We start from the raw sequence: 23,302 nt of genomic DNA, 5'->3' as shown, positions 1-23,302 counted from the left end.
CATATGCTACCATAAATCTGTTAGCCTTTAAGTTTCCACAAGACTCTTTATAGTTTTTACTTAATCTGTGGTAATCTGTGGAGCCTATAAATGGAGTATTTGGGCATGTCTATATGTCTGATGTGTATTAATAATCACCTCAACGGTGTCTGGACATGTGCTGCATGCTCTACATACTACAGTTCTCAAGGTAGGGAGAGCATTAAGCCAAACTGACAAATCTCAGCTTTACGGAGTTAAAACACTTTGTTTTCATTTTTGTTTCTTTCAAAATAAATAAATTTAGGGAGCAATCCTATGGCCGCTAGTCAGCGGCTAGATGGCCATAGGATATCTGGTTTTCCAGGAACTGACCTCGGAGCCCGTGCTTCGAGGTCTGTTCCCAGAGAACTGACCTTCCTCCCTTCCACGCTGCCTCGCAGGCAGCGCAGAACAGCCCCGTGCTCCATGCTCGCAAGAGGAGTGTGGAGCGGCCAAAATGGGGTGTGCTGGGGGAGGGCTTTCTGGGGGGGGAGGGAGGAAATGCCAGTATGACACATCCTATGTGTTGTCCAGCAGCCTCCTCCCCCGCTCTGCCCTCCCACAGCTAGACAGCCGAAATTGGCTGTCTAGCTGCAAATGCAGGGTAGCTGAAGCGTGGAGGGAATGATCCCCTCAATGCTTCTCCTGCCCTGCATTGGATAGGCAGTCGCCTCCGAGTTTGGAGCAGGCCGTCTATCTTCATAGGGTTGTGCCCTTAATCACTTAGAAAGCCAAAGCCATTGGCTTTAAAACCATTGTCTTTAATTCTGGAACTTTCCTACAACAATCTAAGGTCTGCTCTATCTGACCAGCAGCTCTGTGAGGTGTATCTGTTGTTGGATTTGACCTCATACTGGTATAGGATTAAATGGTTGAATGCTTCCCCCACATTAAAAACAAAACTGAGCTCCTTCCTGCACATAGAAAGCTAGCAGATCAGGGAAACCGTTCTAGCCTTGATTTCACATGGAATGCAAGTTTTGAATGTTTTTTTTGTTCAGATATGACTTGCCCTCCTGCAGTCTGAAGTGATACCATCACTTCATATGTATCGGTGAAGCTGCTGGTCATATGGCTTCCCTATAAAACAGGTTTTGGATGTGACCAGATGTGAGGAAAACAGGAAGTTTTCTGAAGTGGAGTCCATAAATACCTTCTCTGACCTCAACTTTAAACATGGAGACAATTTGTACATCTCATGATGGGGAGAAATCTGTGAATATTTATTTCATTACGTTTCTATAGCAGCCAATAACCGAAGCTCTCTGGGCTGTTCACAACAGGTTCCATTTCAGACATGACAAGACAAATGTAGAGAATGGTGAGTGCACTTCCTGTTCTTCCCCACATTTATTAATGCCCAAAGTCACTTGGAGACTACTTTTTTTTTTAAGCAGTTCACAGTCTGCATTTGAGTTGCTTATTCCTCATCAATATCCCTCCCCCCCACATCCCAGTACCAAACATCTCAGGATGTTTCCCTCATCCTTCTGGATTCTTCTTCATGGTGATAAAATATTTGGCTGTGGCAATGGATATCTATTCAATCTAGTCCTCACAGGATCACTATGACAGAAAGTATAGAGTTTCTAGCCAATAAAACCAGTGTTCTGTTAGGTAGGCCCTACTGGGAACTGAAGAACCTGTAAACTCTGGATTCCACTAAGCTCTATCCATGATCCACTAGATTATCCTGGGCTCCATTCATAGGCCACTAAATTTCATTTTGGCTTCACTGGTGACCAAACAGATTTTGCACTAACTCAGTCTCAGCTCCAGTTAAGCCAGATTACATCCTGCCTTCATCCTTGACCTGCCAAGTTCTTCTAGGCTTTGCCTCCAATCCACTAGGCTGCAATGCTGGCTCCTTCTATCCTGAAGAGGTCTGTATCTTTGAAATCAAGTTCGCAACCCCTAGGCATATTGGTGACCATTATCGCTCTTATTTAGAGATGGGAAGCTGTATCAGCTGAATAACAATGGCTGTTGTGAAGGCACCCCACTGAGTCTATGGGTGCTTCCAGATGAGACTTTTATCATCCAATCTCATTGCCTCATTCATGGAATTTTGCAGCAGTCCACACATCATTGTCTTCCACCTGGGAACCTGTGTTTTCTCACTGCTTCTTCAGTCTTTTGTCTTTCCACAAACAAGTCTATTCAGGAGGAAAAGAGAGAATAGCTGCACAATGGGTGCTTCTAGATGAGGCTCTTAATGTACAATCACCCTGCCTCATTCATGGGATTTTACTGGTGGTGGGGGTACAGATGACATCATTATCATCATCACCATTTTCCACTTGTAATCCTCCCATGTTTTCCCACTGCTTCCTCTCTTTTTTCTTATCATGAAAAATCCAGTAAGGAAGAGAAGATGGAATAACTACACAAATGCCTTCTCATTGTTAGTGCTAGGACCCTTCCATCTAGAAGTACCCAGTGTCTTAGACTGGTAGTGCTAGGAGATGTCTTTCTGGAGGCACCCCATATCTGACTGTGAGGACATGTTCAGAATCCCTCTCTTACATTCTATACACTTCCCATGGATATTTGTATGTATGAGTGTGTGTATGTATGTTAAGCAGTTTTATTCCACTTTTCAGCCAACCAGACTCCCCGTCTGACTTATAGAACCTACAAAAACAACAACAAATCATTAAAACAAGTATACCATCTCAGAAACGCATAACCCTGGCAACACTATGAGATAAAACAACCCCTTTCATGCTGATGTTTTAACTTTTGTTTTGTTTTAACTACTATGATCTCTCATTGTGAATAAATCATATTACTGAAGTAAACCTCAGTAATGACTTTGGTAAAGAAAACAATAATAAAAAGCTCATAATAAATTCCTTATAAGCGTTTTCTGTCTTTTGAACCATCCACACAGTAGCAAACGTAAATGCTTTGCATTTTCTAAAAATATCTCCAGGTTTTCCCAGGGCATTTAAAATTAGATTTGTATACAGGTTTTTTTGGAGGACCAACGTGATGATTCTTGAGCCTCATCGGTGGCAATTAAAAAAGGAACTTTGACATTTAAGATATTATTCTCCCGCTTCATTAAACAATTATCAATAATAGCAATAATTAACAAATTTGTGCTATTCATTCTCTGCCTAAGTAAACCTTTCAGGTTAATAATTGGAACTGTTAACTCTCACCTTTTAATCAAAGGATTGGCTGCTTCAAAGAAAACTAAAGGAACCCTTTTGCCTAAGGATGATTGATAATTGCTAAAGTCTGGGCTGACCCAAAGATAAATGGACAGTCAGGAGGACTTAGAGGTTAAGTTGACTGAACATTTTCCCATAGCCTGCTATGTTTTTTCTCTGTCAACCTAGATGCACAGATTTCTGCATGGGATGTAATTTGTGTTGCAGAATGTGGATTTCCAAAAGTTCCAGGCTTTGGCTCCTATTCAAAGAAAGTTGGCCACACTTAAAGCCTATTGAAATCAATTGGACTTAAATGAGCTGTGATGATCTGGCCCCATTGATTTTGGCATGATTACGTTTTTCTGGAGCAGGTCGCAAGAGGGGGAGGGACAGGGGGAGTGCGACCCTGTTGATTCTCCTGGACCTCTCAGCGGCTTTCGATACCATCGACCATGGTATCCTTCTGGATAGGTTGTCTGGGTTGGGAGTTGGAGGCACTGCACTACAGTGGTTCCGCTCCTACTTGGATGGCCGATTCCAGAAGGTGGTGCTGGGGGATTATTGCTCTGTGCCATGGCAATTGTGCCATGGGGTTCCACAGAGCTCTCTTTTATCCCCCATGCTGTTTAACATCTACATGAAACCACTGGGGGAGGTTATCCGGAGGTGTGGGCTGAGGTGCCATCAATATGCGGATGACACCCAGCTCTACCTCTCTTTCTCATCAAAACCAGGTGAGGCAGTGGCTGTTCTGAACCAGTGCCTGGGCACGGTAATGGACTGGATGAGGGCCAATAAACTGAAACTCAATCCAGACAAGATGGAGGTACTGTTAGTGGGTGGTTCTTCTGCCCGGCTAGGTGGTATTCAACCTGTTCTGGAGGGGGTTGCACTCCCCCTAAAGGATCAGGTTCGTAGTTTGGGGGTACTCTTGGACCCACAACTGTCACTTGAGGCACAGGTGAACTCAGTGGCACAGAGCACTTTTTATCAGCTTAGGCTGGTATACCGACTACGCCCTTATCTGGACAGAGATAGCCTAGCTACAGTTATCCATGCTCTGATAACTTCTCGTCTGGATTACTGCAATGTGTTATATGTGGGGCTGCCTTTGAAAATGGTCCAGAAACTTCAGCTGGTCCAAAATAGGGCAGCAAGATTGTTAACAGGGACTGGCCTGCGAGCTCATATTACGCCAGTACTTTTTCAGCTGCACTGGCTGCCAGTCCATTTCCGGGCCCGATTCAAAGTGCTGGTGTTAACATTTAAAGCCCTTAACGGCTTGGGGCCAGGTTACCTGAAGGATTGCCTCCTCCCATATGTGCCTGCCCGGACCTTAAGATCATCATCGGCGGCCCTTCTCCGTGAGCCCCTGCCAAAGGAAGTGAGGCGGGTGGCTACTAGGAGGAGGGCTTTTTCTGCTGTGGCACCCCGGCTCTGGAATGAGCTCCCTAGTGAGGTTCGCCTGGCGCCTACATTATATTCCTTTCGGCGCCAGGTGAAGACCTTTTTATTTTCCCAGGCATTTTAGCTTTCTAAATTTTTATCTTTGCTGTTTTAAATCTGTATTTTAAACTCCTGCACTGCTGCTAGATTTTATTGTGGTTGTATTGTTATATTGTGGTTTTAATGTTCTATATATTTTAAATTGTTTTATTGTGTGTTTGGTTTTAATTTTTGTAAACCGCCCAGAGAGCTTCAGCTATTGGGCGGTATAGAAATTAAATAAATAAATAAATAAAGCGATGTCAAGCTTTGTTTCAACAACAAACAAAACTAGCAGGTTTACAGTCGTCATGGTTGTGAAAGTCATCTGCATCCATGTCACCCAATGTTTTCCCCAGGAATTGACATGGGGTTGCATTTTCAGGGAGGTGAGGGATGAGACCATTCGCCTTTGTTTAATGGGGACTCACACGTCACCACTTTTTTTAAAAAAAATGCTTCACAATCATGACCAGTTCATTAAATTAAACTTGTTTTAATTAAAGTTTCCTGCCAACCTAGCAGTTTGAAAGCAAGAAATTGCAAGTAGATAAACAGGTACCGCCTCGGCGGGAAAGGTAACAGTGTTCCGTGCACCTCGGTGTTCAGTCATGCTGGCCACATGACCACGGAAGCATCTTCGGACAGCGCTGGCTCTTCGGCTTAGAAACAGGGATGAGCACTGCACCCTAGAGTCGGACACGACTGGTTGGGGACACCTTTACCTTTAATTAAAGTTAGTTACATCTATATCCTTGTTTCTTGTGGTAATTTTGCACAGCTGTATTAGTGAACTTTTCAAATGCGGTTGTGTTCATTTTCAGTAACCTCTCATGTATTTGGTGCTTCTGATCCTTTAGTTGATATATTATTAGGTCCTTCACGTTATCAGGCAGAATATGACTTTTTTTTTAGAACATAAAATTCTATCCAGTGATGAAAAAGAACCCTGAACTGTTGTATTTGGATATAACCAGAGATTAATTCCCACTCTGTTCATTCCAGGAAACATGACTGGGTCAAAATGACGCCCCTCCCACCCCCCGCAACTAGAAAATGATGCATATGTGAAGTTGAAGTTGATCTCTCTCTCTCTCTCTCTGCAGAGAATTTAGGATGGGAGGGGGGTGGAATTTCCTGAAGCCACCACACTGCTAAATCTGGTCTGTGTTTCTTTGGGCCTCTGTAAACCATTCTGTGGAAATTGCACCACTTAGTGATTTGCAAAACCCACCTCACAATGGAGGGAAAAACCCACAGGCATATGAATCCACCCGCATTCTTTTGTTGCCTTCGCTTCTTCTCATCCTGGCTTGTTCATTGCTGCAAAATGTGGAATTGTGCAGTGTTTTGCATTGGGAAGAAAAGTTCTCCAGTTCAAAAGAACCCAACTGGCTTTCTGTCAGAAGTGCTGCTGTCTTTCAGATCAACCTGGAATTCCCCTGGGAGCAAACTTTCTCAGGAAATGTTGCTATTTCCGGTCTTGGTTGAAACTCAGGAAAGGGGAGGCGGGATTACCCGGGGATTTGCGAAAATGTAATAGCTCACCCGATCTTCCTCCTTTCACTGCCCTGCATCCCTTGTGACTATTCACAACCATCCATTACTTCACTCCGAGCAGTTCTCCAAAGCCTTGTGACCTTTGACCCAATGACTGGGTGGGAATTTGTTTTAAATGTTGGACTTATTCTCATGCTAGGGCACAACAAGTGAGTGCTTTGTCAGGTTGGAAAGAATCTGGCTGGGTGAGCTAATGGGGATTTTCTGTCCGCTGAAGTTACAGCCTTTCCCAGATTCAGAAGGGCACTGGGGTGCGAGCAACAGCCTCTGCAATTGGCAGGCAGTATGAAGACTTTGGATTGGTCAGGTCTTGTATAAATACAAGGAACCTGACCAGGGCCTGTTTCAGGTTTCAGGGGATTTCAACAAGATGCCTTCTGCTGCCTGCCTGCCCTCCCTTCTCAACTCCTTGCAGGGGAGACCAATTCTCCCTTCCATCCAAGGAGAGAGAAAGAGAGTCGAGAGAGAGAGAGAGAGAGAGAGAGAGAGAGCAGTGACTGTTACTCCTCCTTCACTGTACTGGGTGGTAGTGGGGCCTCCCAGGATGCTGAATCTTTGGCAGTCATCCAAGGATGCCAGCTGATGATGTCTCCCTGAGCCTGATCTTCTGTTTAGCCTAGTCAAGAGACCAATATGAGGGCTGAGTTATAGGAGCTTTCAGCTCAAATTTGGGATGGGGTTGGGAATTGGGCAAGAAAAGTTCTCCCGAATCACCTTGGCTCCCCTGTTTCTCTGCCGCCACCTATTTTGCAGTGGCAGTATGCATCCTGGTGGCACTCAGCAGCTGATGACTTTCATTTGCTTTTCTCAAAGTCCCTTGCTGGGAATCAACATGGCTTCTGCAAAGGTAAGTCCTGCATCATTATCCGTTTAGAGTTCTCCAGGAGTGCAAATAACTGTGTGGGTAGGAGTGGTTCAGTAAACCAGCCTTCCTTAACATGGTGCTCTCCTGTTTGGGAATACAATGCCCAGCATCCCTGACCAATGCTCATTGTGGTTGGGGCTGATGGGAGTTGCAGTCCAAAACATGTGAAGGGCACCAGGTTGGGGAAGGCTGCAGTAGACATTGTATACTTGGACTTTCAAAAATGTTTTGGACAAAATCCAAAGCTCCTGAGAAAAATTAGTAACCATGGGATGAATGCCTGTTATGAATTGGTAGCTTGTTAAAGAACAGGTAGCAAAGAGTGGGAATAAATGGTCAGATATCACAATGAAGGGATGCAAGATCCCCTATGGATCTCTATTAGAAGGACCAGTGGTTTTTAACTTCTTCATAAATGAACAAATAAGCAGTGAGGTGGCCATGTTTGCTGACAACACCACATTATTCAGGGTGGCAAAAAAGAAATGGGTTGGGAGGAGCTCCAGAAGTACCTCTCTGGACTGGGTGAATGGGCAATTAAATGGCAAATGTGATTCAATGTAAGTAAATGTGAAGTGATCTAGGGCGCAATCCTATGGGGATAGGCAGCCACCTCTGAACTTGGAGGCAACTGCCTATCCAATGCAGGGCAGGAGAAGCATGGAGGGGATCATCCCCTCTGCACTTCAGCTGCCCTGCATTTGCGGCTAGACAACCGATTTTGGCTGTCTAACTGTGAGAAGGAGGAGTGGGAGAAGCAGCTGCTGGATGACACATACGATGTGTCATACTCGCATTTCCGTCCCTGCCCCGGAACGACCCATTTTTGCCACTCCAGGCTCTTCCTCTGAGCGTAGAGCATGGGGCCGTTCTGAGCTGCCTGCAAGGCAGCGTGGGGGGTGGGTGGGGGAGGTCGGTTCTCCGGGAACTGACCTCGGAGCGTGGGCTCCGAGGTCAGTTCCCAGAAACCGACATATCCTATGGCCGCCTAGCGGCCATGGGATTGCGCTCTGCTGATTTAAATCTGTGTTTTAAATCTCTGCATTGTCACTAGGTTTTATTCTGGTTGTACTTTTATACTGTGGTTTTAAGCTTTCACATTTTATATTGTTTTAGCTTGTACTTTGTGGTCTTAATTTCTGTGAATCACCCAGAGAGCTTCAGCTATTGGGCAGTAGAGAAATAAATAAATAAATAAATAAATGTGCATGGGGGTGGTGGGGGAAACCCCAATGTCACATATATACTGAGCTGGCAGTGAGTGACCAGGAAAGGAATCTTGGGGTCATGGTGGAGATCTCAATGAAAATGCCAACCGGTATGTGACAGCTGTGCAGAAGGCAAATTCCATGCTATAGATGATTAAGAAAGGGGTCAAAAATAAAACAGGCCCCAATATTGTAATGCATTTCTACAAGTCTGTGGTGTGAACACACTTGGAAGCCCTTATTCACACTGCTCCTGAATTCACTACCCCAAGATGTGGTGATAGCCACCAACTTAGACGGCTTTAGAAGGGGTTAGACAAATTCATGGAGGATGAGGCTATCAATAGCTCACTGCTGGATCCAGTATGAGAGGTGCCATGCCTCCAGAAACAACAGCAGCAGAGGGTGATTGCTCTCATGTCCTGCTTGTGGGCTTCCCATAGGCGTCTGGTTGGCCACTGTGGGAAGCAGGATGTTGGATGACATAGACCTTTGGTCTGACCCAGCAGAGCTCATCTTATGATGCTGCATGATGACATAACATTGAGACTTCTGGGGAGAAAATGGCAGTAGAGCAGCACTGCTAGCAAACTTGCCCCCCTACCCCCCAAAATGCTTGCTCTCCTGAAAGTCAACAACATGACCCTGCTTCCAGCTCCACCACTGGCAAGTGGGGCCATGAAATGGGGGAGGGAGAGATGGGTGCGGCACTGAGCAACCGCCCCTTCTGCCTGCTGTCCTCCAGGCTTCAGTGCCAGCTACTGACCTCCGAACTAGAGAGCATGTCATCCCAACCTGGTACGTTTATAGATGCCCTTGGCTTGTCCTGGGCAGTATTCACACTAAAGCGTATGATTTAGCACTCCTGGCTCCCATCAAAAGCCACTGCTTGAAGAACCAGCTAAAGAACAGGAGGTAACTTAATGCCTTTACCTTGAAACAGATGAGTTCCATTTGCTTAGTTTCCCGCTGCCTATTATTTGGGCAGTGCTTACCTAGGCCTGCCAACTGACCTGAACAACATGACCTGTCCTGCTCTTATGCTTTTAACAGTAGCCTGATGTGCGGAAATCAGCAGATGAAGCTTTTCTTGGCATGGAGATGAATATAAGCACTTGCTAATGTCTGAAGATCAAGCTGCTATTAAAGACACACCTGCAGTAGGTAGTTGACATGTTCATAACTCTTTGCTTATCTAGGCCCTTTGGGATGGAGGATAAATTCCTTCCATTCTCATTTTAACTTCAACTTACCCAATTTAACACTTTAGAACCAATATCAGAACCGAAACTCAGTTATCCTTCAAAATTTGCCATTCTCCAAATTTTGCAATGGAGTTTTCCACTCCAAATATGTGTACAAAAATTGTATATTGAGGGAAATTGCACCCAGAAATATGTATGTGAGTGTAAATAATATTACAAAAGCATTACATTAAGAACATTGCAAGCAAAGAAGTGTATATGAGGCAAAATTGTATACCAAAAGGCATGTATTAGGAGAAATGCACTCAAAACTGTGTAAAAAATTTCATGCAAATGTTTTCTCAAAGTTCAGGATGGACCAAATTTAAGACTGGAAAAATGAGATGCTGAGAAAAACTGAAGCTGACAGAGTCACCCATCTCTAGACTTTTCTTCCTCCTCATGCAGCATTCTTTATTCCACCCATGCATGTTTCTGAATACATATTGGCCATAAATGCCCCCTTTCCCCAATATTTTGATTTTGCAATCTTAATGATAGTGGCAGTTCTGGCTAGACATCCATCTTTATTTAAACACTTCCCCCCTTTTCCTACTCTCACCACTAGGTGGCAATGTAATGGCACTGACCTGCATTCTCTGTGCCATTGGGGGAGGATACAACCACACCTTTGTGTAGAAAACTGGGATAAAATGTCAACTATTTTGGATTTGGGTGACTTTCATTTCCCCACCCCCATCCCCAAAGTCTCATTTGGCTCAGTTATTGCCATGCCCATTTCAGATGAACACACTAAGATATATTTACGGATTGGAATTTGCATGGTTCCAAATTCAGGACATACAAGACCCGAACAATACTTTTTTACAGTTCAGTAAACGTGAAGAGGGCTTCACAGGAAAAATGAAAAGGACAGTCACAACAAAGGTAGTCTTTAATATGAAATAGTTTGTCATAATTTCAAAAGCATCCAGCAATTTATTAAAGTGTTCAGAAGGTTGGAAGAAAAGGACATTGTTCCCCTGTAATAGTTTTAGAATTCTCTGAAAAAGAACTCAGAATGCATTGGGCTGGATTTCTGGACTGGATATTTCATATGAAGGCTACGTTGCTAACACCTTTTAAGAATGTCTATGTCCTCCTCCTTCTAATGCTTCTTCTGTTTCCTCCTCTTCCCCCCTCCCCCTCTTCTTCTTCTTTTGAGCCCAAATGCAAATCCAGAGAAATCTCAACACAGCCTGAATTAAGATCATAGCAAGTTGTGTGTGGTTTACCTTTTGCTACCTTTTGAGAACCCATCAGTGCACTGTGTAGCGGTGAAAAAAGTGATCATTCACAGTAGCTGCTTGCAGTTAAAGCATGTTCATTATGCAAGGGTCTCATAGATAGCACTACAGTAGCTATGGGTGTGATGGACATCCACAAGAGTTGGCATTCAGCTGAGGAGCATAGGATGGTGCCCTTATACCAGATCGCATAAGGTTCATCGAGCCCCATTTTGTATACACTGATTGGCAGTGTCTTGCCCGAGTTTCAGGCAGGAGTTTACCCAGCCCTACCTGGAGATACCAGGGATTGAACCTGTATCCTTTGTATGCAAATATGGGCTAGCACTAAGCTATTGCCCTTCTCTTCATTTGATGGTGCCCAAGAAAAAGAATTGGGTACAGCAGCTACATAATTGCAATACTACCTTCTTTCAACACTTGTAGCATGCAATGAAGGGGTGCTTCTTTTTATTGGGCCGATAAGATGGGAGCATATTTCAGGGGGTTGGATCCAGATCAACTGTGCTGGTGGATGTGGACTTCCCCGTCCCTCCTTCCCATGGCAGAGCGCAGACCACTAAAAATACTTCACAGACAGTCAGGAGACCTTGATGAATCGGGTGAGATTTGGTGTGTGTGTGTGTGTGCGCACATGCGTGTGTGGGAGGGGGGATCCCCAAATAGCAGGAGGAGGGACATTCCATGAGGCACATCCTGGATCCAATATGGAATATTGCTGTAGATCTTCTGGGAGGTAGTTAGAAATACATACAGGGTTGAACTGAAATCCCCCTCCCCAATCTTACCACCCCATTTGCAGATGTGAAATTCAGGGGAGGGGGCAAAAGTGGGTTAAGCCAGCTGTGAACTTACCACCAATGGTGATGGTGCTCCCCAAAGCCTTGGTGGCTCATGGACATTGTTCTATTTCTCCCAGGATTCTCTAGAGTGAAGTCATTGCCCACACTCTGACTTAACTTGGTGTCATCCTCAAGCCAATCAGGGTGAGAGCAATACTTCCTGCCCTCCCGTTAGACACTTCCTGGGAGAAAAAGAAAAAGACTCAGCACTACTGCGATTTTGGAGTAGGACTGGTGCTGCTGCCACCAGATCTCATGATATCAAGCCATAGAGGAGGAGGAGGAGGAGGAATGATCATGCTGATGATGCAGTGGTGGCAGTGAAAAAGATGGGCTGGGGGCAGTATTGAGAATCCCCCCCCCAAGAACCCTCAAATTTTGAGTTGGAAATTTATTTTGAAATAACTTTTGGCTCAGACTTGCATTCAGTGGAGAAACTGTATTTATAGCATGGCGGGACAAATGAATCAATTCCAGTTTATCTCAGTTGCAAATTTTGCCAATCCTCAGTTCATTCCATCCCACTTCCACATCAGCTTGCAGCTTCTTCTTTTCTAAAACATTAGCGCAAAAATGTGTATAAATTTCTGTACATTTCTTTGTGCATTTCTCCTACTACAGCATTTTTATACCCATTTTTTGTAGGTGGTTTCCCCTTCTCTAATGCTTTTTGGTATGTTTTCCCCCAGTAACATATGCACTTCTGTGCACACTTTTCCCTAATATGCACATGCATTTGTATGCATTTTTTGTTCAGAGAAATGGCATGGCAAAATTCTAAGAAGTGCAAATCCGAAAGGATAACTGTGCTCCGATTCGTGTATTGATTCAGGAAGTGAGAATTTGGTAAGTTCTTGTCAAAATGCAGATCGAATGGAAATCAACCCAAACCTAATCTTCAATTTTTCTTTCTGTGGTTAATCCTTATATCATTCCTAGTAAAGTAGGCTATACCAAGAGAAAATGATACGAAAACAAGGACATACTTGTAACATCCCTATTCTCATACCAAGGATCAGTTTGCTATCCACCCCCCACCCACCCCCCATCTTCACCACCTGCTGAGATGTTTTATCAGTTGACTCTCCCATGGCCCTGTCTCCACTGGTTTAAAGGCTGAGGTGGTCATGGTTAGGAACATTGGAAACTGTTTTATACTAAACCATTGGTCCATCTTTATTTATTTATTTATTATTAAATTTATTAATCGCCCATCTGGCTGGTCACCCAGCCACTCTGGGCGATGTACAGTGCACAATAAAACAGTTTAAAACAATAAAATTCTACAATAAAAATGTTTTCTAAAATACCCTAACCCACCCCAAATGCCTGCCTGAACAACCACATTTTTAATGCACGGCGGAAGCTCATTAACGAGGGGGCATGGTGGAGTTCCCTAGGGAGGGAGTTCCACAGAGTGGGGGCCACCACAGAAAAGGCCCTCTCCCTCGTCCCCACCAGTCTAGCTGTCCTGGCTGATGGGACAGAGAGAGAAGGCCATCCAAGGCTGATCTTGTTGAGCGGCCTGTCTGCTGTTGCTGGAGGCGCTCCTTAAGATAGGCTGGGCCGGAACCGTATAGGGTTTTAAAGGTCAAAACCAACACCTTGAATTTGGCCCGGAAAACAATCTAGTTCAGCATTGTTGGCACTGACTGACAGCAGCTCTCCAGGGTTTTAGGCAGGATTCTTTCCTAGCCCTACCTGGAGATACTGGGGATTGAACCTGGGACCTTCTGCTTACGAAGAAGCAGGTGCTCTACCACTGGGCCAGGATATACTGGAAAAACATAAACATCTGACAACATGTTATCAGCAGTTCAGAACAGACCTCAGCAGCTTCAGCAAGGGAAATGGCAGGCTGGGTACTACATGGTACATTAGTGTTCATGCGCACACCTTTGTGTGCATGTGCACTAGAGACAAAACACATCCTTTGAGGAGAGAGATAAGCCCCGAAGAATGACAACTCAAGCAATTGACGGTAACGCGATTTGAACAAGGCATCCCCCAGAAGTCCAAGAATGGCTTTCAGGGGAAAATGGCTGCCTTGAGTGCTGGGTACAAATCGAATAAATAACAACAATAACACCACCACAGGCAGTTGCTATGTATATTTCATGGCTGAGAAGGCATTTGAATGCAAGTCCTCATATGCTAACCGAACACTCCTGTCACGGCAACCCAAGATGTAGTGATGGCCACCAACTTGGATGGCTTTATAAGGGGATTAGACAAATTCATGGAGGAGAAGGCTACTGATGGCTACTGTTCCTCACAGCCATACATTACCTCCACCAGTTGCTGGGGAAGATGAGGAGGATGCTATCATGCTCATTATCTGCCCATGGACATCGGGTTGGCCACTGTGGGAACGGGATGATGGACTAGTAGATAAGCCTTTGGTCTGATCCAGCATGGCTCTTCTTCTGTTATGTTCACATTGGTCACAAATATGCATGGTTAAGAGGCACATTTGCTGAAGGACCTTTACACATCTTCTCTGTCTTATTTCTTTGACCCCAGTCTTCTTTAAAAAATCTCAGAGCAGTTTATTAGGTCTCCCAAGCCTTGTGCCATGCAGACACTGCCTGTAGTTTGACCTGTGTAGCTTGAACAGTGAAGTGCATCAGGATTATCCTTTTGGGTCTAGCAAGTGTCTCAATTGCGACTTAGGAAGTGCTTCACTCTGGGTGTGATTCAGGTCTGTGTCAAGGGGCCCCGGGGAAAGCCTCTGCAACACTCGAGCTCTAGTATTTTGCAGTGTGAAGTGGGGGATTTAGGCTGTGCCAATAGACCTGCTGACCCCTCTGTAGGGCAGAGTATTACTAGGAACACATGGAAGTGTGTGTGTGTGTGTGTGTGTGTGTGTGAGAGAGAGAGAGAGAGAGAGAGAGAGAGAGAGAGAGAGAGAAGGATGGATTAGCTACCATTATTTGCGAAGAAGATTATAACGAGGAGAGGAAATGTCACAACACAGATGAATGGATGTGTCAATATTTGGTAGCAAGAACAGAAAGCGTAGAAAAGCAAGCCTCAAAGTCCTTAGATCAAATGGTGTTTGGGCCCCCTTTGCAAGTCGCCAATGCAGCTGTTGACAATCAGAGTTCTGGAGAGGGAATGTGGTTGCTAAAACATCCCCCTGGTTGGGGGATTTTGCCATTCATTTTTAAACCAATAAGGTTATCCCCACTTATAGTCTCCTCTAAGCTCTTGCAAGTAAAGGAAGGTCCCTCTGAGGTACATGGCTTGAAGTGTAGACTCTCAAGAAACACTTACAGTGCATCTGGCAGATGGTGATTCAATGGTGGTAATGTTTTTCCCTCTGAATTTGTGAGTGGCTTTCCCTGGAGTCAACACGATCCCAATATGCGACTGGCTTTTGGGGAAGCTGTTAAAGTCTTGACCTTTTCCACTTATTTAAAACATCTCACAACATTTCTGTAAGACTGGGAACAGTAACCAATAAGTCTTTGACTAACTGTATGTCTCTTGTTTAATGAGTCACCTGCAGATTTACATTGTGGGTAAAACAATGCCAACTTGAACCCTCTAGGTCAAACCCTATTATCTGCTATGGGCTTTCATGACCGCATTCTTGGTCTGGTCAACCATTTTCAAGATTCTTTCATTGTTACCATTTTTATAGCTCATTTTAGTATATAAAATATAATTCTAATCTCATTTCTCCCCATAACAACTAGGCCAAACAAACATGGCTTGCCCAATGGCAATCCAGCAAGCTTTATGATCAAGCAAGGATTTGAATTTAGGTTTCCCCACATCCTCATCTCACCCGCCCTCTACTGCTGTGATCATTCAGTATTGTACCACATTTGCCTCTTTTCACTCCTGCCAAATCATAGAATCATAGAATATTAGGGTTGGAAGGGGCCTATAAGACCATGGAGTCCAACCCCTTGCTCAATGCAGGAATCCAAGTCAGAGCACCCCTGACAGATGGCTGTCCAGCTTTGTCTTGAATGCCTCCAGTCAGTGGGGAGAGCCCACCACCTCCCTAGGGAATTGGTTCCATTGCCATATTGCTCTGACAGTGAGGACATTTCTCCTGATGTTCAGCCGGAATCTGGCTTCCTGTTACTTGGGCCCGTTATTTCATGTCCTGCATTCTGGGATGATCGAGAAGAGATCCTGGCCTTCCTCTCTGTGACAACCTTTCAAGTACTTGAAGAGCTTTATCCTATCTCCCCTCAGTCTTCTCTTCGCAAGGTTTTAGCAGTGCAACCAGTGATATTTCAAAATACGAATGGTTACTCAGGACAGAAAAGAGTTGTCAGGGCTTCCAGAAAGGGTGGACAAGAAGTTCCCAAGGAAAAACCACTGATGTTTTCTCCCTTGGCTATCAAGAGATTCCCAGTTGATTTTAAAAAATAATAATCCTGTCACCAGAGTCTCTGCTGACTCATAGGAAGACAGAACGGAAAGTTTGTGCCTAGACCCTAATGGATTACACAGTGGAGGCCATTGCATACCATATCCAGTAAAGATCATCTGTTAGTTTTGATCTGTTAGCTCAGATACTGCTTGATGATTGCTCTATTCAGGCATGGTATGAACTGAGCACGTAGGGTTAACTTTAATTCCACTTATACATAGACATTGAGATCCAGATTCTGAAGTCCCCTTGGGGGAAGGGGAAACAGTTAGTCGCCAAGCTTCAGGTTGCATTGCCCTTCTGTGACATCAGAACAGCTAAGCTATCAGCAGCCAGATGATGTGTGACATCACAGGCCCACTGTGATATCATGGAAGATCAACCAATGGCATCAAGAGGCAGGATAGAGGTAGAAGCAGGTTCCAAGAGTGAAGAAATCAATTACTAAGGGCCTTTTGTTGGAACAAAAATGCAACCACTTTTATGGAAAGGCCTTTAGCTACTCACAAAATTAACTTCACATATTTATCCAATCCTCATAGGAAACAATTTTGCATTTGGTTTGTAGGTGGTAGCTGCATCTCAGGTCAGGATACATTCCAGTGACTTTAATGCTAGGGATCAGCCTTCCCCAAGGTGGTGCCCTCCATATGTGTTAAGAACATAAGAAGAGCCATGTTGGATCAGGCCAAGGGTCCACCTAGTCCAGCATTCTCTTCATACAGTGGCCAACCAGCTGTCGACCAGGAACCCAGAAGCAGGGCATGAGTGCAACAGCACCATCCCACCAATGTTCCCCAGCAACTGGTGCACACAGGCTCACTGCCTCTGGTACTGGAGGTAGCACGTAGCCATCAGGACTAGTAGCCATTGATAGCCTTTTCCTCTAGGAATTTGTCCAACCCGCTTTTAAAGCCATCCAAATTGGTGGCCATCACTACATCCTGTGGTAGCGAATTCCATAGTTTATCTATGCTCTGTGTGAAGGAGTCCTTCCTTGTATCTGTCCTGAATCTCCCATCAATCAGCTTTATGGGATGACCCCAGGTTCTTGTATTTTGAGAGAGGGAGAAAAATGTCTCCTTCTCCACATTCTCCATACCATGCATAATTTTGGACTGCTGTAAGAATGATGGGAGTTGCTGCCTGTGACATAACCCTCCCTCAGGTCTGTCTGCCTCCGCTTTGGGACAGCTGTCCTCACTGTCTCACAAGCTTCAGCTCCTAAATTAACCAGGTAAAAGAGACACTCAATATGCCTAATGGGTTCCCTTTACCCAAACAAGAGAAGTACCCAGGAAATATGAACACTAATGGTAGCACAGAAAGATGAACAAGACATGAGATTTTATAACTTAAAAACAAACAAATTAAAATTTATTTAATGCAAGAGATGTTATATCTTATAATTAATCAGTTCTCTGTCTTACCCTTCCTACTGTACCCCTTCTAACTCCTATTCCCATAACCTCACTATCTAGATGTAGCTTCATCAAACCGTAAGGCCCCATCTGCCCCATCTCCAAACCCTATCTCCTTCGCTATCTCCAAACCCTATCTAACCAATTGTCTACTCTTGCCTTTTATACACCCAGTCTCCTCACACACACACAAGCCCCTCCCACCTTTCACTCACTCTGTACCAGACAATTAACCCTATCTTATCTTGGTTCTATTTAACACATCAGACACATATAAACTTTAATATAAACTCCACATGGCAAGCATTGTGATTTTGTCACACAGCCCAACACATCTGAAGGATATCAGGTTCAGGAAGGTTGCTAGGGATGGACTGATCTGTCGTGTTTTTTTTTTTTTTGCTTTCTTCCACACATTTTTTTTTAAATCTCTAGTTCTTTCCTTCCTGATTATGAATAAATTTGTGAATTTGGGTACATTTTTATGAAACAATGGACCAAAATGAAATTCTCACTCACCTGTACTAGCCACATTCAACAGGTACAGCTATACCCAGTATGGAGAGGACCACATCGTACCTGCCCATCATGTAGCTGTCAGGAGCCTGTCAGAAAAAACAAAAACAAAAACCAGCTGACAACCCTAATTCAGCACCACAAATGTGGCTGAATATACAGGGCTTCAGACCTTTAAGAGCTAAGCACTCCATGAAGTCTGTTTGGATGGACAAATCTGTCAGTCTCATTTTGCCTCATGTTCATTTAAGAAAATAAATAGATCTCAAGCTATTTCCACCCCATTTATGAAGACATTTGAGTTTTGGAGTAAGTTCTTATCTAGAAACAAACCAAATGAAATTCTCTCCCATCCCTCTTTAATGTGCTAACAGGCTAAATGGTTGTTCAGTAATATAATGATAACCAACCAGGTATTTATTATATTACATTAGAGTCTTCCTATTTAGTTCATCATACCTTTGTCCCCGGTCCTTTAGTGCTGATGCTGCAGAGGTCATGGGCAGTATCCATTGGCACTCCTACAAAGAGTAGACCCATTGAAGTGAATGGGCCTAATCTAAGTAGGACTACCATTGGATACTGCCCATTGTTTTGTATTTCCACATTTCAGAGAGAAAGCCCTAGTTCTGAGGACCAAACTAGAGGACATGTTAGATCAGATCTCCCTTCTCTTTAAATTTCTCTAAAAACTGGCCATTGTGTGGGGGCGCAGGGATTGCATTCAGATCATGGTTCTAGGGGTGGGTCAGGAGCTCACCCTTTTGACTTGCACTGTTTTCCTAATGTAAACAACCCACCCCTCCCAACAATCCAGTTGCTACCTGCCCTCCTGGGGAAAGCATTTGGGAAACATGTATGTTTTCCCTAATGGAGCAAAAATTTACATTTGGAAAATGGTGGGGGGAAGGGTTAACATTATTGGTGCACCAAATCCTACCCTTTATTTTGGGGAACTTATTTTCTTTCCCTCCAAAAGAGGCATTGTTTTTTCTGCACCTTTTGCAGAGAGGGGGGGAATTTCTGAGAATTTTCTCCTTGGGGAGGGGGACAGGGTTTCCACATACCTTTTCAAGTGTAGGTAATTCTTGAGGGGTCTTCTTTGTATTTTTTTTTAAAAAAAAACACCCCCTGCATTTGCAGATGCCCAGGACTCTTCTCCAGCCTGCCAGTTCTTTCTGAACTCTTTGGAGACCATGTGACGTTTCCCTCTCCAATTGGCATTCAGGAAAAACTCCCAGCTGGAGAAGAGTCCTGGGCTCCTGCGAGTGCGTGTTTAAAAAAACAAGGAGAAAATTCTCACCTCTCCCAGCCTCTTTTGCCAGAGTTTTCATCCCCCTCCCCAAAATGCCCAAAAGGGAAGAATTGAAATTTTCAGCACAGCACTAGTTAACATAATCTTCACACAATGATCAAATGTACCTCCATAGCAAGATATTCTACACAGGGAACTAGATGTCAGGGAGATGTATTCTCCATGGCATGCTATTTTTCTACATGCAGGGATAATGCTGATGATCATGATGGAGGAGCATTCAATCATGTGAGCACTCCCCCCCCCCACTGTTTGATGTAGTATAGCCCCTAGACACAGGTTCAGCTAAGCAGTGAGAAGTAGGCTGTATGGAAAGTCTCAAGAAGAAAGTTTTGCTGGGATCACCATGTCAAGGTTCAACTTATGACCTGGACCCCCTGAGTAACCCCTTAATGATCTCTTGCCTCCTTAAGAGTCCCACCTTCCTTCTTTTAAACTTCCCCTTTCCACTAACATGGGGTTTAGGCTGTAGATGTGGGATAACTGTCAGTCTAGACACAGGGTTTAACCACAACAGTTTACTGGTAGATTTAAAGCAAACAAATCACAACTAAAGGTATTTACACAATAGAGCTGAGTGATACAGAAGGCATTAAAAGAAAATAAAAGCTGCAAAACGCAAGGTCCTTTACCCTCGCTGTCCTTAGACTTTTCCAGGCTGCTTCTGCCTGCTCACTCTTCAGACTCTGCTCTCACTTCAGGCTCTAGCTGTCTCTTCCTGCCTCTCTCTTGCTCTGGCTGCAGCCTGGTCTTTCTGACTCTTACTGGCTGTCTCTTTATATGCCCTCCTCCCACAAAACTGAAAGTGCTGCTTCAGCCTGAAGAACTGAAACTGACACTTCATTGGAGAGATGAAACTACTCCTCTCAGGGTTACCCCCTCTGAACAGACGCTCCAGGCCTCTAAGCCTGACCATTTTTCTGCTGGCCTCTGTAGGCCTCAAACCTTCACACACACACCAGTTTTACTGCAGCACAGTAAGAACGAATACAGCCCCAGTGATATCTTCTTCCTCCCCAGAAGTTATCTCAAACCCAGTCATTCTCTTGAGGTCATTGAACTGGTGAAATGAATGCAGGTCATTTTACCTGGGCTGAACAATAGTTTTGCTGTCATCTGTGCCAGAAATGGAGCAGTCAGAAAACATACTTGAAAGCTTGCTTTGAGACTGGTTGCTAGGCTAAGCTGGACCAGGTGCCACATCCCAGTTTGGGGGCAGGCATATGGAATGTGACTATCTTGGATCCTCTGGCAGAATTCCAGGGTTGCAAAGTAAGCAGAGGGAGCAGGAGACAGAGACTAACATCAGCATGGCTTTAGTTCGATCCTCTCGTTCATGTCTGATGCGGCCACTGTGGCTTTTGCCCTTTGTTTTTGCACTGCAGTGGTTTCTTCTCAATGCCCCTCCATATGATCAGGTTACCATCTCTCTTAAGAAACTCACCTTTTGATATTGAAACAGATCTGAGATGACTGACTCGCATTATTTTGTGAAAGTTTTCGGCAGTGCCGATTTTCCTGGCTATTTTATTTTGTTCTACTTATGTATTTATCTCGGTTCAGCTAGGGTCACCAAAGCGACTTACAATTAAAGCTTACAAACAATGTAAATGTTGAAAAACGAAACAATTTAAAAACCTTTAAACATTGCAACAGCAGAATTAAGAGGAGGAGAAAATGTTAAAATCAAAAACTTTTAAAATGCAAAAAAGCCACACAGATCAAAGAAGTTTTAACGGTGGAAAGAATACGTTTTTTCCAGCGCTTCTTATGAAAATGTTCACAAAACTGGTGATCACACTAACTTGCTTGTCAGAAGATTACCATTTTTTCCCCTGATATAAGCAGCCAATGATAACAAGGATGGTTTTAAGAATTAGTACTTGCCTATGTTCCTGCTCATCTAGATATTTAAAGATATGAAACTGCCTTATACAGATTCAGACCAATATTGTTGACTTTGGGCTTTCAAACTGTCAGGCAGAGAGAAATAGAAAGCCAAAACTCATAGAATCATAGGGTTGGAAGGGGCCTACAAGACCATCGAGTCCAACCCCCTGCTCAGTGCAGGAAGCCTGATTCCCAGGCGGTCTCCCATCCAAGTACTAACCAGGGCTGACCCTGCTTAGCTTCCGAGATCAGACGAGATTGGATGTATCTAGCCCTTTGCTCATAATTCCCAGTCTTGCGACTTACCAGGAAATGAACCCAGGATCATATACATGCAGCCGGTGACGGAGTGGTAAATTTTGACGTGCAAGTGTTCATCATTGCAGTTCCCATAGCCACACCCTTAAAATGTCAGGCAGCTGTATCAATCCATATCAACAAACCAGTTCTAGGAGTTTTCATCTGCCAGGAGCAGGCCTTTTGTTAAGTGAATGGGTCTTAATTGCTCATTCAAGACCAAGCCACCCCAAAATATTTTACATTACAATAAGTAACAACGTATTGTTTTGGGGAAAATGTATTCCCCCCTATCTACTGGGAGTATTGCAGCTAAGTTCCAAAGGAACAGGGAATTCTGAGGCAAGTTGCTAGGGATGGACAGGCACTCCCCTATGTGGGTTCTCCAGGTGCCTGCCAAGCCCCTGCCCCCCGCTCATGTGCCCCTGGACCCATGCTCAGCCTCCACCCCTGCTTGCTGAGCCACCCGGGACCCGTCCGCAAGCACCTCAATTGCCATTTTGCGGAAGAAAATGGCGATTACAAATATGTGCACATCTAGTCTTATGCAAAATGGCACCATGAATGGCCCATATATGCACAGTATAAATAGCCCATTTATGCCTGGAATCTTGTGTATATGGGCTATTCATGGCTCCATTTTGCATAAGACTAGATGTGCACATATTTGCGATCACTGTGGGTTTTTTCCCCGCAAAATGGCGATTGTGGTGCTAGAGGAAGGGGATGGGTCCCAGGGCGAGTGTGGGAGGCTTGGCGAGCATGGGGGTGGGGGTTGAGCAGGGGCAGGGGCTCAATGGGCATGGCTCGGGGATGCAGGCAGGAGGGAGGGAGTCCATGAGAATCCTGGACCCAACTGGGTGCCTGCACCATCCCTAACTAGAACACTGAGATCCACCAGCTGGAGCCAGGTAGAAAAGAATGTCTGGGAGATGTTTGGAACCAGATGGAAAATGGTATGTGGAGTCAGTTATCAATTGCAACCCATGAGCCATACACTGCAGTGGTACAAATCTACACCTGAGTTACTACAGATTGGGGACAATTCAGTGTCAGAATCCCTTGCTGATCTACTGCAAATCACCCAGGGATCTACCAGTAGATTCTGGTCTTCTTTCTGCCCGCTTCCACTGTACATACTTCTTCTCCAACTTGCTTTTGCTAGATTGCATCTGTGTTCTAATTCCAAGTAAATTAGTTACGGCAAAGTAAGGCTGGCTCAAAATCTCCCCCAACCAGTTTCATGACCCCCCCCCCTGCAAAAATAGGAGGGGGGGGAGTTTTGCTTTTGTGGGGGGATTTCTCTGAAATGTTTTGGAGGTGGTTGCTGCTCTCCTTACTGGGAAGTGCAGAAAGCAGGAAGGTGTGGAGAGAACCTCATGTCACTTCTTGCCAGCCACACACTTCCCAAAATGCCTTGGGAATGATGTGACAGGATGTCACCTCCAAGTGTGGCTGGCAGAAAGCTGCAGAGAGAACCTTGTGCCACTGCAAGTAGGATGGATATCTTTTAAAAAGTTTTAAGAAATACCAAAGGGAAAAAAAGAGGAAAACCCTTGGCCTACTCATAAGGTTACATGAGGTAAATAGCAACCCCCTCCTGAATATTTTGGAGAAATGTCTCCCTGCCCCAATTTTTCACCCATCCAACAAATGGTCAAAAAGACATTTTTAAAAAAACTTCGGCTCAGCAGCACCCAAAGGTGCACAGGATTTCAGGGAGCACACTCTCTTTGTTAGCTAATTCCATTCAAACACTGTGAAAATAGTATTTAATAGCCCTTGCATTCCTTCTGAGTTCCAGTGAATCCATGGAAATTTGCCTTTCCCCCTTCAG

The 23,302-nt window shown here is 44.4% G+C and overlaps 1 protein-coding gene across 5 annotated transcripts in view; it reads left to right on the top strand.

The window, feature by feature from the left end:
- The window catches only part of LOC146340454 (uncharacterized), a 246,280-nt gene that overhangs the window by 151,488 nt on the left and 71,490 nt on the right, over nt 1-23,302 (top strand). For 2 of the 5 annotated variants that reach the window (XM_084803603.1, XM_084803602.1), the window contains one exon: nt 6,981-7,074. The exons of the other annotated variants lie outside the window; for them this stretch is intronic. In XM_084803603.1, the coding sequence (XP_084659729.1) occupies nt 6,981-7,074 (94 nt within the window). The remainder of the gene's footprint in view (nt 1-6,980; nt 7,075-23,302) is intronic. 5 annotated transcript variants of the gene reach the window in all.

The sequence above is a fragment of the Heloderma suspectum genome, chromosome 6, assembly GCF_057233095.1.
Source record: "Heloderma suspectum isolate Gila_16-S chromosome 6, 16-S_ref, whole genome shotgun sequence".
Taxonomy (NCBI): domain Eukaryota; kingdom Metazoa; phylum Chordata; class Lepidosauria; order Squamata; family Helodermatidae; genus Heloderma; species Heloderma suspectum.
Note: the sequence above shows the minus strand (reverse complement) of the source record. Positions and strands in the feature narration are given on the sequence as shown.